The 16,867-nt window shown below is 40.0% G+C and overlaps 1 protein-coding gene across 2 annotated transcripts; it reads right to left on the reverse strand.

The window, feature by feature from the left end:
• Positions 1 to 1,294: 1,294 nt before the first annotated feature.
• Positions 1,295 to 15,991, reverse strand: CWC15 (CWC15 spliceosome associated protein homolog). 2 transcript variants are annotated; one of them, XM_059465879.1, is made up of 7 exons: positions 15,891 to 15,991; positions 13,892 to 14,030; positions 12,210 to 12,322; positions 11,212 to 11,300; positions 10,363 to 10,473; positions 2,035 to 2,153; positions 1,295 to 1,749 (listed from the first exon to the last, which is right to left on the reverse strand). In XM_059465879.1, exons 2-7 carry the CDS (start codon positions 14,020 to 14,022, stop codon positions 1,620 to 1,622), a joined length of 693 nt encoding a protein of 230 aa, XP_059321862.1. In that variant the 5' UTR covers positions 14,023 to 14,030; positions 15,891 to 15,991; the 3' UTR covers positions 1,295 to 1,619. The 2 variants fall into 2 exon arrangements, with proteins under 2 accessions (XP_059321862.1, XP_059321861.1); XM_059465878.1 differs by lacking the exon at positions 15,891 to 15,991 and adding an exon at positions 15,641 to 15,805.
• Between the last annotated feature and the right edge of the window lie 876 nt (positions 15,992 to 16,867).

The following is a 16,867-nucleotide window of genomic DNA, read 5'->3' on the forward strand; positions in this document are numbered from 1 at the left end:
GCCTGTGGAAGACCTCATTCAACCCCAGCCATCTGACTTCTCTAAAGTTATTTTTTCCAAGAAAAATTACGTGACTTCAGGAACACAAATGATTGTCACTCTGCATGTGTGACTTCCCATGAGGGCATTGAACTGGCATTCCATCTGTCTCCCCACCCAATAAGACTCTGTGCTCACCCACTTTGGCACAGCAATTCGATTTCAGAATACTGCAAGACCAATGTATTTTTTGCTGTTGCCATGACAACTGTGCTGCTAGGTTGGACCTGAAGCAGCAGCTGGATTCTCCACTGCCAGGCCCTGACAAGTACAGCCCTTAACTTTTTTCTTCCCACCTTCTAAACATGTTGCCTATATACCAAGATTTTAGTCACTTAATTTTGAGACTTACAAACTACACCCATTTTTCTGCTTCCCAAGAATAATTTCTACCGTGAGGCAGGCAGCAGAAATAACACAAACACATATTCCTCCAGTAGCTCACATGACCCCAAGCATGCTGAAAATCTCATTTCCAAGTAAAGGCGGGTATGAGCTGCTGGCATTAGTAAGCTATGCATAGCTTAGTGAAAGGGTGGTAAATACAGCTAAAGCTAAGGAAAGCTTTTACAGGATGCCAGTCAAACAAAAATCTGAAATGCTGTGCTCTACATTTACTCTCTTAAGAAAATTGGGTAAGTTTTCAAATTAAGAAATTGAAAATAATACTAAGAAACAGCATCTGTGAGAACAAACTCAACAGAGCATAATATAGGCAAGGAAATGGGCAAGAATTTTACATAAATACATCTGAGTTCTGCCACTGTCACCTCCTAGGCAGAGAGGTAACTGCTCCATTTTGAAAATGTTATGTTCCTATTCAGTGCATTACTTGGCCAAAATTTCAAATGCAACTGAGATGACAGGAGAACAGAACAAAATAAAACCTTCATATTTTAGCTTTTTTTGCAGTCATTCATATTTCATATCATCCTAAATGTTAACACAGATATTAGAAAACAAAGTGCTCTATGGTATCTTGGTATCACTTGTTTGATAAAAGCACTTGCAAGTTTCTAACAATTATATTACCACCATTAAGGGGCACACACACAGACTGAAAAAAAGAAACTAAAAATCAAGATTAACTAAGTTTCTAACTAGCTTTTAAGAGGAAGTCCAGTTTGCCACAGAAAGTATAGTTCTTTTCAGCTCACAATGCTTCCCATACTCAGCTCTTCCTCACCTTTGATTAATACTGACATCTATCTAAGCTGTGTAAGTTACAAACCATCATCACTACAAATACAGGGCATTTTGGAAAGCAATTTAAATGATCAGGAGTATTTATTGCAAATCAGCTTCTCTCTTTTACCATTTACAGGTGGACAGTAAAAGTAAACACACATGAAGAAAAAAAAAACATTCATGAGACACAAATTGGTTTAATTAAAACTGTAAAGAAAAACAATATGCAGGAATAAAAACTCCAGATACATATCACTTATTAATTATGAAGCTGTTGCTGGTCTTGGAAAAGCATTTGAGAATCCATGACCAAACATTCAGTCTTAAATTCTGAGGGAAATGGAGGGAACAGCCATGACCTACCAAGTCCTTCTGCACTACTGCACACTGTACTACTTGATATACTTTTCCATGAACTTTTTGTGAAACTCTGATCGCAGAGTATCATTGACAAATCTTTTGTCCTTTTTCGTTTCGTCTATCCCCTTGGCACAGTTCTTGAAGACAACATCATCATCCCACCTGAAAACAGAAATTTTTCATTTCAGTAAGCTTGTATCAAAATTAGGTGAGATATACAAAAACATATAAATGGAGATTGACCCTCTTACAGAACAACTAGTCATTAGGATTAGATTTCAGTCTTTCAGAAAAGATTATCTGTTTTTCTACTCCAAGCTATCTCCTACATGCTTGTGACAAGATCTGAGGAAGGAAACAGAAACCAGCTACAGTGCTAACACTTTCTGACTCTGAACAGTGAGAGTCAGCAAGAGGATGGGTGTCACTGCACAGACTGCACAGTACCTCCTTTTAACTTTGAAGTTTGCCTGAGGCTGTGCTGGCCCAGTGAGGTTCAGCAGTGGGTTACCACTCAGGATGTTCTCCATCCGAATTCTCTCTTCTTCCGCCTTTTGCTCTTGTTCCTGAGAACCAGAAATGCATATATTATTTTTCTAGGCCACTTTTCTCATCTAGTTGGTAGAGACACACATTATTTAGCTTTGAACACTCACACAGATGGAGCTTTAATTCTTAGCTCAGATTTTTCAGAGTGTTTGGCACTTGCACATGAGGAGATTAAGGACAGAAGCAGATATTCTACAGAGCTTGACTTTGCTAATAAACTGTCAAACTAGCAACACTCATATCAGCTCTACTTAGATCTGATGTGCCATCAAATATTCAGGTAAATTCTAGCTTTACCGCATACATATTTATTATATTAAAAACTGTATACACATTAAAAGTGTTTCTTTATCCTCATGAGAAAAGACAGTACATCATACAATATTCAGTAGGCAGAAGAAAACATACAGCATATTAAAACCTCTATTTTCAGCAGCTGTTTGGATTTTACAACTACAACTTCCCTAGGGACCAATTAAAAAGAATATTGAGAACCTCACCACAGTGAAATGAACAGAGGATGTCATAAGACTATTTAAGAGTTTCAATATTAAGAAGCAGACAAATTTTCTTGTCCTTGTACTGTCAAATGCATATAACTCAAGCCTAAGTGAAGCAATGCACTACAAGTAACACAAAGTAATTTCACTGCCCACACTTTCAAGCTCTATTAGCACATCTAGTGACTTAAATGTTTTCAGACTTCAAAATTAATGTTTAATATTAACTTTATATATTTTTCCACAAGCTTCCACAGATGTTGCAGGGAGTTTTCTTTGATGAAAGAACTAGTAGGGAAAGAAAGTTATTCTTTAAATTAGGATAACTAAGTAGGTTTCCTACTCTGAAGTACAGCGTGAAGACACTGGTTAAAAAATGAACTGAAACCTCATTAGCACTGCAGGAGAATCAAACCATCAAACCATTTTAAAAATTACATAAATTAAAAACAAAGAGATCATGAGGTGAGGGTTTGTCCCCAAGCTAGGGAGAAAGAAAAAGCCTGCAGTAAATTAACTGCTGAGGACTTCTACAGGATCTCAAGACAGGAAACAGTTTCCTTGCTGCAGGAGTTAACAAGGTTTAAAAGCTAAACTTGATGATGATGCTAGCCAGAGTTTCCTAGCTTCAAACATGTAATCAATACTAAGTTATTTATTATTACCTACAATTTACAGTATTTTTCTATTAAATTGATCAGGCATGTGAAATTTTGGATGGATGCCCTATCCTTGGAAGTGATTAGGGCCAGGCTGGATGGAGCTCTGAGCAACCTGGTCTAGTGGAAGGTGTCCATGCCCACAGCAAGGGGGTTGGAAGGAGATGACCTTTAAGGTCCCTTCCAACCCAAATCATTCTGTGATTCTACGAAATTTTCTTTTAAAATACCTCTGCTTTCTTAAGAACATGGACTTAATGTACACACAAACAGTAGATGATACAGAATCACTGGTAAAGATTTTACTTTTCAAAATATACTCAAGTTTTAGTTATAAAAAAACATCTACCATTACACCGCTTCTCACAAAATGTAGAACCAGCTGCAATTAATTGTTAGTGGGATGGAAAAAGTTCCCCAGATGGGCACATTGCTCAAAAGCAAAGTACAGCTTCAGGACAAGCCCTGTAATGCCCTTATTAAAATATATGCCTTGGAAAAACTTGCTCTTTCCTGCTACTGTATCCATGGAGCTTTAACACAAACCACAACAATTAGAAGTTATTAACACAAATCAATTGAGGTTTTGAATTTTCAAACAGCTCTAAATCTAATATTTGCTGTCCAGCTTCTGTTATTATCACCCCAGTAAGTAAGAAAACATGGAGAACAAAAATATTTGATATGGAACAGCAATTACCTCCCATGTTAGAAATATAAACTCAAATAATACTTTTCACTGTGGATCAGAGACAAGAAATGTATGCAGCTGCTTAAGCACAGGATGCCAACCTTTGATTTACCATCTTCCTTCCATGTAACATGGAACAGCCAAGAGCCATGAAATCCCATTTACTGCAGTCTGTTGCCATGTGTTCCCAGAAATCCAGCAGCCCTCAGATTGTTGTACAGCACATGCATGCAAAGCACTGCTTTCAAACCAAGCAAAATCCTGGATACTGGAACAAGCGAAAACCCAGTACTGATCTTCAGGTACCTCCCAGGAGGTGATCAGGTACTGCTTATGGCATCAGCAAATTTACAGCTGGATGCAAGCATGTGAAGTTTTCCCTGTGATGTCCAAAATGAGGTGGGCTCTGCACCACTAACTTTAATCTCCAGTGCTGCATTAAAAGTGAGGCTTTGAAAACACAACAGGCCAGGGAAAAACACTGAGAGCAAATGAAAAGGTTACAAACCAAAAATTCCTAATCAAGAGAAGGCAGCACTATTAAGACCATTGTAAGAAATTAATAGCCCTCTATTGAAAAATGGCTCTGTGGAGTGAACTTATTCCAAGCTTCTATATGCAAACAGATGCAGCAGTTTCTCATTTTAGAGCTGGAGTCCAGGTGAACTCTTCTGAAGGTGGCAGGTAGAGCATGGCACAGTCTCATCCTCTAAGACATTAACTTCAGCCACAATCCAAAGTCACTGAACCTGTGCATCACGCATTACCTTATCTGAGGCAGACATTACTAATTTGGTTTGGGTTTTTATGATGCATGAAAATGCATCCACCCACCACTGACATGCAGAGAACTACAATGCATTTCACATACAATTTTTTTAGTGGTCAAAAATCGACTGGAGTCAGCCAGTACCTCTTCAGGAGGAACTGCAGTTCCTCCTGCCTCCCTTTCCCCATTTCAGATTTAATCTCATCAATTCCTACAAAGCTGACAATTCCAGCACTCTCCACCATGCATGAAGAGAAGCAAAAAGCACTCAGTCATTTGAATGGGAAATATTCAGAATCACTAGAGAAAGATAAAGCCAATATTAAGAATCATAAAAAATAGGCAGACAGTACTCCCTTGTACTTCCTACACACACACAGAATCACATTCTAATCTTCTATACTAAGATTTCTAAAAGGCATCACATACATACATCACTCTAACCTTTTATCTGCTTTGACATAACCCACATGATATCCTTCAGCCTCAATCAGTCTGACATAGTTCAATTTCTAATAACAAAGAAAAGCATTAAGTGACAAAATGCGGTGATAGAAAAAAAAATCAAAGCTGAAATAACACTTTTAAGAAGTGTTATACTACAAGCACTAGTGTAAGACTAAAAGAGGGATTTAGCTCTGGATTAAGACACCAACAGCTGGACATGGTCCCATACGCACCTGAGCTCACATCTTGGCAGATGTGAGCTTAGAGGATACAAGAGGGAGCCAAGACTGCTTTTAGAGCTCACACTAAATTATGACATAGGAGACCAACCACACTCCAGGCTCTACTGCCTGCATCTCCACTGCACCACCATGCAGGCTATGAGACACAACTTGTACATTGGCCCCAACAATTTGGCTTTTCGGGCTCAACTGAATTCTGTCTACAGCTGATTATTGCTAGCAAAAACACTGCATTGACTTAAGTCAACTACAGTTGCAGGGGATTGGGAAGTGGCAGATAAAACAAGTGGTAGAGGCAATCTTGGGAATTTCTTTCCTTGGCATATCTGTTTCTGACTGCAAAGGAAAGAAAAACATCATTACCATGTTTATTTTGAGCATAGTTCCTACCTTTAGCACAGAGCAAGATTACTTTTACAGAAAGTGCTGAAATTCCCCAAATGACTCCATTGTATAAAAGTTAGTTATGCTACTCAGTTTTTATAGATGTTGAGCAGCTGAAAGAAAACCTGAAATACCCAATCTCATCAAAGGCTGAAAAAAAGTTTAAAAATATGAATTGCATAACCTGATTTAAACGCTAATTTTTGAATGACAAACTATGACAGCACTGCCTTTAGCAGCAGGGAATGAAATTCAAGAATGCACAGACACACCCTGTTATCTGAACCTGCGCAAGTTACTAACTGTGCAACACAGAGATTCAAATAATTAATTGGAACTTCAAAAATACAGAGCAACAAGTAATCACAATGGCAGTGTCCACACATAGCTTTGTTGTGATTTTGTCCACAGGGAAAGGGATGTTATCACTAGTTCTTGTCACGGTTTAAGTGTTCCTGGCATGTCTCACACACTGAATGAAGAAACATACTCTGCCATGTGCTTTTTTCTCTTGACTGAAGTTTTCTTAATCACTGATTTGATCTTCTAGTTTTAGTCAGATCCTTGAGATTTAAAGTGAAAAGGTTAATAGCTATCAAGACTCATTTTCTGATGTTTTATTTGAAAGCCTGTGACATGGCTAAAATGGGGGGTGCAGAGCTAAGATTTACTCTGACCACCAGTAAAGTAATATATTCAGTTATAGAGAAATCACTTGGTGAAATAAAACTGTTAGAAAACAAATTGAAAACTTTTTCTGCTCTCAGCTAAGCAAAGAACGACTGGATATTAAAACAGGTTTGCCAGAACTGCACACATACATTCAGCTGCTCACTGGTTTGATGTTTCTTTTTATTACTTCAACTTACTTTTTAAGGAAGCACTTGAAAACTGAAAAACAAAAGCATTGTAAAGCTTAATTTAGAATATTGAAATGTTTCCTGAAACCTATCTGTGGATGGCTAAAACAGACACCGATTTTGGGTTTGTACAGTTTTATACAGACCTAGAATAATTCCACTGAAAGGGCATTCAAAACTAGAATTTCCTGGTCAGCTTAGTGTCTACCAGAAACAATCTGAGATTACAATTGTAGAGGAAACATCAAGAGGATTCCCACGCTCAAACAATTTTTAAAAAACATCCATAGTATTTATTTAATGATTCTACATAACTTCAGGGAATTAAGCATTTTGAGAAGTTAACAAGCTTTGAGAGGAACTGTTTATTTGACTGACAAACAATTAGAATCTCTTAATATTAATATTGTCAAAATCAGATTTAGAGGGTTTCTATGGAAATTGGTGTTGCCCATAAGGGAAGTTAACAGAGAACAGGACACCCCATAAAAAGCAGACTCACATATTTTGTTTTTAACTGCTGTTTCAGCACAGATACATTTGGAAAGAAGCCGTTCTCCTTTAATGGCAACTTAAATAATGGACACCAAAGTTATGAGTGAAGACTATTAACAAAAATACAGTTTACTCTAAATGAAGTCCCAGAAGTAATCAAAATAACTAAAGTATAAGAGAAAATATCTATATATGGCAGAGGTTTGGGATATATTACAGTAGTTTACCTACTTAATCTTGTTAAGACCCTGGAATGTTCCAAGAAGATGACAAGAAGAGACACATTAATCTGTCTGTGTAACAATGGGGTTAGAGAATGACGATCAGTGTGAAGAGAGAACATTCACTCCACAGTTTCTCTTTGCCTGGCCACTGGCTTATCCACGTTGTCTACTCTGGACAGCAGCATTTCAGCAGGTAAAGCATTCCTGAACATGGATTTGGATTAACAGCAACAGCACAGCTAAGACTTTACATGAGATGCTATCCTGAAGTCATCTGAATTATTAATACAAGGTTACCTATAAAATTAGGTCTAAATTATGGCTTGCAGTACATAGTAACATGAAATAACATGCACCTTAAGGGAAAAGGATTTTATCTAAAATAACTCTAAAATGCTTAGCCTGTAACACCTTATTCCAAAGCCGTGGAAAACAAGGCATAACCTAAAGAGATTGCACACCAAAGCCAACAAACAGAAGACTTCTTTCCAAAGATGACACTCCTAAAGACTCTTTCCAAGGCTGTGGCCCACTCTGGCTTTAACTTTTTCCATCAAAATAGTCTTAGTTTGCTCTTCCCCAAAAAACCACAAGAAAATAAATTCCAGGTACCTATAGAGCACCCTCTATTTATTGAAGGTGCCAATTTTAAAGAGAGACTACCTGTGAACACTGTAGGTCTAGATTCGGAGTGTGCAATAGTGGGCACTATTGCAAATAAATAACACAATCTTATTCACTGTGCATGCAGCACTGGACATTACAAGCCCTGCTGCTGGGTAAGAGAACATCAATGAAAGTAACATAGAATATCTGTAGGAGACAGCAAAACAAAACAAGAGCTATCCCAAATACTTTGTGGCTTTTAGCACCATCTAGTGACAAAATGACAATTTCAGAGAGATTATGATATTCCTACTTTCCACACATTATAAAAGAAGCAAGCACTTAGTTATCTGAGCTGTAATTTACTATTATTTTCCTAATGCAAGCTTTCTACACTGAAATGTGACCAGTTATGCTGCTTAATCTTGATGCATAACTTACAACTATCAAGCAAAGTGGAAAATCCACACAGACTGACAATTTCATTTTAAGTACTGTGCAAGGACACATGAAGTTAAAATCTTTCCTACACATGGCTACACTTAATTTGTAGTTTAGTACATTTCACCTAGGAATACATGGTCGAATTGTTGACAGGGTTTTAAGTAATTTTCACCATGTTGTTACTACAAAAGACAAATTCATTCCTTCATGATGTGTGCCTCAAATGCCTAGATAAAGACACAAGAAATACTTTCAGACATCCTTTAATGCAGAAAACCTCTCACAGGCCAGATGGGCAATCAAGTAGCAACAGTCTTGTACAGCACAATTTCTGCAATGAAGCAGCATGGTACAGCTTTTAGCCTTGCATACTATTTAAGTGCAAAACTGCAGAGCTCACTTGTTTTACAGGCCTTGTTGATTCTAAAGGTAAATTTTTATATTGTTAGGCAAGAACAGGCTCACAACTACAATGCTGCCAACAGCAGTAAAAACATTATCCTCTCCTAGCTTTTCCTAGTATCTGCTGGAAGCTCAGCCCTGTTTGCTCCAGCTAAACATGCATGAAAAACACTGAACTATGAATGTGTATGTTAAGCTACAGGAAAGGTTATAAGTAGTTCAGAGGCACTAAAACATGACATTGTCAGAGCAGCCTTTGACTAGTCTCCTAATCAGCATCTAATGTGCTTATTTAGCATGTTCTAAAAAATACCTCAGATAAGTTTACACACAGGTGACAGGTAGCTTGGTTTTCTGATAGACTTTTTGATGGTTTGGGGGTTTTGTTTTGTTTTACACTAATGGAGAGTATACTATAAAAACGTACAAAACCACTCCAGGTGAAGGAACCAAAGTTTCACAAAAGCACTAAAATTATTTAAGCCTTACTCAAAAATAGAAAGCACTTAGTAAAAGCAGATGAGGGAATGCTGTACATACCCACTACTTCTGTTGCACCACCAGAGGAGTGTTTCAGCAGTGCAGATGAAATACCTGGACTCTAAACACTGCTGCAATACAATGTTACCCCAGTACCCAATACAAACCTAAAACCTGGTAAGTTTGACAACACAAACCACTCCCAGAAACTAGTCCAAACTCCAAAGTACAATGGATAGTTAGGAATCTTGCTAATGCACTCCACACCAACAATCCCTCTTACACCAAGGACCACTAGGATAGGATTGAATCCCACTCACAGGAAAACATCTGTCACTACAGGGACTTTCCTCCCCTTTCAAGGGCAGAATATGATGTAGAGAGAGAGATTATAGACAGGTATGAAAGCTGCACGTGAATGGAGTCTCCCAGTTCTGAAAAGACTACTGTATTGTTATTTGGTTTTGCAGAGACAACTTTCAAATGAATTTGCCTGTGTTTAATCACACAAAAATAGTTCTGGTCTTACAGTTCAAACTGGAGCTCCTTGCAACACCAAAGGTGTAACAGAACAACTGCTGTATAAAACCTGTAGCCATAAGAAGCAGCACCAAAAAGCACACATTTTTATTTCATAAATAAAAATATTACTTCTTGTTTCATAAAAGCTAGTTAGCAAACTAAATTACACCAGATTGCATGCAGCTCACTAATGCCACTATATCCTTTGGTATGATAGCTGAGTGCAGAGGACTTACACATGAAATCAAGACTATCTTTACTCACTGCCTGTACAAAGTGTAAGAAAAGGGAATGAAATGTTTCAGTGAGTGAAATATTCAATATGTCTTATTTGGAAAAAAAACCCAGTAATTATTAGACAGAAAAACAAATCCATCTGAGAGGAGGTTTGAACAGCACTTTGTTTACCAGTTCTCACTCATCCCAAGTACTTAAGGCACACCAGTTTTAACAGACATCAGTTCGCAAAAAACAAGTGCTTTTTAATGTCTGAGATTTTACCTTTCGAGCTTGTTCTTCAGCTCTTTCTTTCTTGATTTTTTCCAGTTCAGCCAGAAGGGCTGCAGTGTCATCATCATCACTGTCTTCCAAGTCCTCATCTTCATCATCTTCCTAATAGTAACAAATGGAAAGCAAGAATCAGCTCATTTCCTTTAATAAAAAATGGCCCTGGGCTGCCAAACTAAGGCTACATTTTGCTGCTGGCTGATTTCTGAAACACTTGGGTAGCAACAAATACAATACAAATAGGGTTTTTGCTCTTTTATAGTAAAGTCAAGAGAAAAATATGTTTATGCTTTTGGGATGACTGCAATTAAAAATGCTAGGTAACTGACAGACTCTAGGGACTAGGTGTCCCCAGTCACTCTCCAATCATTGTGATACAAGTAATTCTGTGTGCCTGATTAACCTGTCCGGTACTGCTGGGACCAAAAACCACAGGATTAAAAAACCCAGAGCTTATTGTCAAGCCTCTGACTTAACTCCTACATATCAGCAATAAGAAGCACAGTCATAGGCAAGCACTGGTAGCTCCTGCAGACAGTCATTCGCAGGTACCCCAACAGCTCTACCCTTGGGGAATTCTTACTAAGCCAGTGGTAATTCCCCATACTGCAAGTGGTATTTTCAGTTTCCTAGATTTTTTGTGCTTTCCAAGAATACCACTACAGCATGGACCAGAATCCTCTGAACCACTCTGGACTTTCACCACACTTCAGAAGCTGTAAAAGGAAAATACATTGGAACCTGTCTGAAATCTTTAGGCAACCTAGAAGTATCTATAGCATTAACAGCAAATCCTTAAGGCAGGGTAATAAATGGAAAGAAGACAGAAAAGAAGATACAAACATCAGTAAGAGGATCATCTGCATCAAGATTTGCAGCAGGAATCTGGTCTAGTCGAGGCTTCTTAGACACAGAAGATGATGTTGTATGTTCTACGGAGTAAGAGTAAAAACAAAAAGTGTCTAAGTCACTTCATTTAACAGCATCTAGTGTCAGAAAGCAAAAATCTTCACAATTTGTCTTGCATTAGAGTGAGATAAACAAGCTTATGCTTACTTTCCCCTCACTTCTCAAATTTAATGTCCCTGTTGATTTCCACTGCAGGAAACCTCAAGAGCAGCAATAACATCCCACACTTGTAGTTTGGCCTCCAGAAGTTTTTTTAAGTAATTACTATTGACATTATTATTAATCAGAAAAAAATCCATGAAAAACAGAAGTGGAGAAATATTTTTATTACGTATATCCAACTGGAGGGTTGCCATTTAGGATGATCCCAAAGCATTACTGTTTGCTAGTTTGGTCCAAACCACATCTACTTTCTCCTGTGAATTTGAAAGCCATGCAATAGCTTCACAGCTAAACCTGAAGTACAAGAGGCTGTACTTAAATACTAAAAATTAATATTTCTCAAAAGGCTCTCTGATTTTGTTATTACTTCACCATATGTGAAAAGAATAGCATACTTTCAAACAGATTTATTGTTACACTGGTGCTGTAACAGAAGATGAGTCATTACTTTCTCCTTCCGGTCTTGCTGGTCCAAGTACAAAAAAAAGCCCTTTATTAGCTGTACACACTTGTTGCCAATTCATTACAATTGTCCTGTATCAGCTGGCCATGCTTCTCTACGGGCTGGCCTAGATTTCTGCTAGCATGAAGCCAGCGTGAAAGCCAGTGGACATTCCCTTGCAGGTCAACAGCTCTGAACTATCAGGCCAATACCTTACATTCTACTCTCATGACATGCTGTCTGCAACTGCAAACTTCTTACAACACCAAATTTCATGCAAGAGCAATGTTTCACAAAGGAGTTAATATTTATGTTTCTTGGTTTTTACCTCTGGTTGGTCTGTCTCTGTTCTTTTCTCTGGCAGCAACTCGTTCTCTCTCCTCCAGCTCCCTTCTGAAATCCCGGTTACGCACCTCCTCAGGAGCATCCTGAGTGGTCTGTCTACAACAACAAACAGGGAGAAAGCCTGGAGTTTGACACTCTGCAGCTGGGGACAAGTTTTTCATGGAGGCCACTAAATCCTGGGCTGACAGGTAAGGACAGGGAACAAGAACTGGGTTCCATGTAACATATGTTTATTCACTCTTCAGCAGAGGCCTCCTGTGTGCATGTGCATTGCACACACAGACCTGCCACACCACACAGCCCTGCCCCTCCTGGTGGCTCTTGAATGCATGAAAAGACCCTGCTTAAATTCCTACAAAACTGGATGGTAACATCTGTCTGCATTTCACTAGGTTGAACACATTGTGTGCACAGCCTGTCTTTATGATTAAGCCTTTAATTGGCTTTTGTAATTAAAAAACTGAATTTGGAATCCCTGTTAGAGCTGCAAAATCTCCCCAAACCCTGTGCCATGCACACAAACATAGTGGGATTGAAACACTGGACTTCTCCTGCAGTGATACAGTCCTGGCAATTTAACAAAGACAACTTTTTATTAGCTATTTGGGAGGAAGAAGAAAAGACACTTGATGCTCCCTCCATCTCTCCCTCTCACACAAAAGGAGGGATTTAAAACATATACTGTATAATTCTGTCCCCACAGACATCTTCCAAAACAACAGACTGGTGCTTCAAACCCCACTTTTTTTTACAAAACAAACTACCATAAATTTTCCCCATTTGGCAGCACTTTTTGTGTTGTTTTTTTTGGTATTCTCCAAAACACTTAACTCCCTTATGAATACATATTCTTGAAAACCAAAGGGGCAGGAGGGAAGAGGGGGCAGGGTAAATATCTACACAAAAAATGGCAAAAGTAAAACTTTAATAGTAATTTCACTGACAAGAGTAACATCAATTAGATAAAATAAGCATTTTTAGATTGACAGATTTAATTTAAATTTTATCATACTGACTCCAGGTTTTATTTACTCTTTCAAAAAGAAAAAAAAATATTATTCATTTCAAACATAGGAAAATATTAATGAGATCACTTTATCTTTCTCACTGGTTAAAGAATTTTCTTCTCCTAGGACCTGTGTAAACTACCTGCAGCTCAACATCAGCTCTTCCAACACATCCCACTACCCGAGTGCTATTCCATGGCTCCCCTGCCTCCTCTCAATGCCCTTACAGTGGTCCTTTGCCAAATACATGATGTGGTTTTCCAGCTCTCAAGATGTGCTCAACTTCATTTCTCTCATCCCAACCTGCTCTGTAAGTGACAGTACTCCCTGTGGCTCAGCCACAATGCCAACTCACTTTCCACTTCACTGGCCAAGAAGTCCAGTCTCCAATGTTCATCTTCTGATAATTCATGTACATAAACAGCAACAAATTATCACTAAAATTAAACCTCCCCAAATCACCTGCAATGCATTTGAACTCCTAGCTCTGCTTTTGAGACTTTCACTTTTAGCCCACTTGTTCAGCACTCCTGCACAATCTGGACCTTGCTCAGTGTCAAGCACATCAATATGTATTGAGAAAATTTTAGAGTGCCACTCATAACAAAACAGTCATTCCCAGCCTGCTTTGCCCTGACACTCCAAAAATGATACTAACCTGTATTTGATTTTAGTATGAGAAGGAAGATCTCTGCTAGAATACTGTTTGGATAGCTGGCTTAAGTCTCCTTCACCTTTTCCTCTTCCTCCTCTGGCAGGTTCAAACGTTGGCCTGGCTGCTGTCGTCATCTTCACTCCTACAGAACCAAGGGATGAAACAAGTTGTTACTACAATTCACAGGGTAAGACACTCATTAGGAGCTACTCTGCCCCTGGAACAGTAGAAGCAGTGACAAGCCCCAGGGGTAACACATAGCTGGTATACCAGCTGTCACTCAGCTCATGATCCTCCAAGTTTAAGTAGCATTTTATTGACAGAATCTATTCAGGTTTCACAACAGAGTCTTTTCCAATATGCTTGAGAAATGATACATGGACTCTATTTAAGTATGAAGCTATGTTTGTAAAGCAAATAACGCCAGCCAGGAACTGATCTCCCATCCCTAAAGCAAGCAGTACAGTCTGGTAACTAAACTCTTTCCCCTCCTGAAAAACCACCCTCAAGAAGGACTGCCTACTGGGCTGAGCCCTTCATCACTCCCCAGAGCACTCCTGGCTCACAGGGACACAGCGTGCCTAGGATGGTGCTGATCACTAACCACTCATGAACACCAGGCAACATAAACAAAGGGCAAGGAAAAAAGCTTGGATAAAGGGAAAAATTGTCACCAACTCTCCCCCAGAACATGCAGGAACCAAGCATGTCCTAAAAACCAAACTGGCAGATGCCCAAATTTCCACTATCAGCTCTTCCATGCATGAGAGTGAAACAGGCTCCAAGCAGCCTCAGCCACCCTGGGAGCACACACCGCGTTCAGCACTGCCTGACAGGACCTGGAGACCCTGCAAGCCCAAACCAAGCTTAGTTTTTTAGTTTGTCACTCTGAATGAGAGCACAAAATACCCAACTTCAGCATCAAAATGATAAGATCATGTGTGGCCCAAAGTAACGTCCCATCAGGCCGAACAGCTACTGCCACTGAACTACCACTCAAAAAACAAAATTAACAGAGGGAAAAACCTTTAAAAATAAGTGAGATGGTAACTAGCCTTGGTTTATTTAATCTAGGACAGCTGTCACTTTTCAGTGATGCTGTACCAGTCAGCTGAAGATCAGTGAGCCATTTTAGATCGCTTGGCACACATTCTGCCAGACCCATGATCCAAGAAAGTCACTTGTTCCCACAACTTATCCTGTTCTAATGATGTGTAACAGGGGGATCCATGAAATCAAGTGAAGAATAAGATCTGGTGTGGCTCCAGTATTTTCAGGAAGCATCTGGAAAGCATCCCTGCTTCTCTTAGGTTACAGAATTAACCAGGTTGGAAAAGACCTCTGACATTGTTGAGTCCAACCTGTGACTGAATATAGCCTTGTCAACTAGACCAGGGCACTAAGTGCCAAAATCCAGTCTTTCCTTAAACACCTCAAGGGACAACAGCTCCACTAACTTGGGCGGCTCATTCCAATGTCCAATCACTCCTTCGGTGAAGGAATTCTTCCTAATGCCCAACCTAAACCCCCACTGGCACAACTTCAGGTCATTTCCTCTTGTCCTGGGACAAGAGCCCACCCAACTGGCCCCAGCCTCCCTTCAGGCACTTGTAGAAAGCGATGAGGTTGCCCTGAGCCTCCTCTTCTCCAGGATAAACAACCGCAGCTGCTCGCAGAACTAACTCAGTCTGGATTCAAGCTGGCCTTCAAACACCCAGACTCAACCTTAAACCTCTCGGATTTCAGAAGTACCTGAAGAAGCCTCTTTAGCACTACCAGGAGTTATCGGCCAAGAGGGAACGACCGAGCTCGGCCCGCAGCCGGATCGCCTTGGCCTTGCCGGGCTGAGCCCTGACCGGGGAATCCAAATCGCAGCGTCAGACCCGGCCGCAGCCCGGCCCCTCGCCGAGCCCGCCTCGCCCCCGACACCCCCTGTTCCAGAGCCGCCTTTCCGCCTTCAGACCCCTCCCGCAGCCTCCCCGCCGCTTTCCCAGGCACTCACAACGCGGCCCCCTCCGCTCAGCACAGCCGAGCCCTACACCGCCACCATAACTCCGCCAGACACCCACAATGCCCCGCGGCAGGCCATAGACTCGGGAGCGCTGACCATAGAGACGGGCACAGAGAGCGCGTCCGCCATGATGGGGCCGGAAGTGCTGGAGCGGCAGCGCCGCCTCGGTGGCAATGGCGGCTGCGCTGCGGGGTCAGGGCCGGGAGGGATGGGGTTAGGAGAAAGGAGGGTTGAGTAGCCTTGGACAGATAACAGGGGAGGATAGAAACAATGGCAGGCGGAGGAGAAGGCATTCTCTTTATGCGGCGGGGTGTATTAGGAACATCAGCCTAACTGTGACTGTAAGGTCGCAAGTCACGTCTGACTTGTCCCTGCCCTCCTTGCGAAGAAGTCCTTTATATGGTGTAGATGCTTATACGATAGATTTAGATTGGCTATAAGGAAGACGTCTTTTACTGTGACAGTGTTGAGGCTGTGAAAAACGCCAATCACTTGTTTTTAAAATTTTAAAAGTTTAATAGTCATAAAATTAATATAAAAATAGCAATACAATTAGAGTAATAATAATTTGGACAATTTTAATTAGGACAATGTGAGACAATAGCGACAAAGAGTTACGGACGTCCGGGTACCTTTTTCTGGGCAGCACGAACTCGAAGAAGGACACACATTAACAAAGCATTAATCCTTAAAAACAGCCTGTTGCATATTCATACACTTCATACATGCTGCATAAATTCCCTTCAAGTACAGGATTCTGTCTGGTCATAGTCAACTTCTTCCTCTAAATCCTAACAGCACCTTCGAGGTGGGAAGAAGTTTGTTTCTTCTGATAAGAGGGCAATAAATTCTTTTTCTCTGAAAGATTCAGGTGTCCTGTGGCTGCTATCTCACTGCAAGTCCTTTCTTTTAAAAAAAGTATCCTACATAGCATAGTTTCTATTTTAACATTTTTTATAACCTAAAAC

The sequence above is a fragment of the Ammospiza nelsoni genome, chromosome 2, assembly GCF_027579445.1.
Source record: "Ammospiza nelsoni isolate bAmmNel1 chromosome 2, bAmmNel1.pri, whole genome shotgun sequence".
In the NCBI taxonomy this organism is placed as follows: domain Eukaryota; kingdom Metazoa; phylum Chordata; class Aves; order Passeriformes; family Passerellidae; genus Ammospiza; species Ammospiza nelsoni.

What these genes read in the sequence shown, in the direction of transcription:
- CWC15 (XM_059465879.1), bottom strand. Translation starts at nt 14,022, where the DNA reads ATGACGACAGCAGCCAGGCCAACGTTTGAACCTGCCAGAGGAGGAAGA. An exon ending in CATACTAAAATCAAATACAG is followed by an intron (nt 12,323 to 13,891) that starts GTTAGTATCATT and finishes TTGTTGTTGTAG; the next exon opens with ACAGACCACTCAGGATGCTC. An exon ending in CAGAGACAGACCAACCAGAG is followed by an intron (nt 11,301 to 12,209) that starts GTAAAAACCAAG and finishes CTTACTCCGTAG; the next exon opens with AACATACAACATCATCTTCT.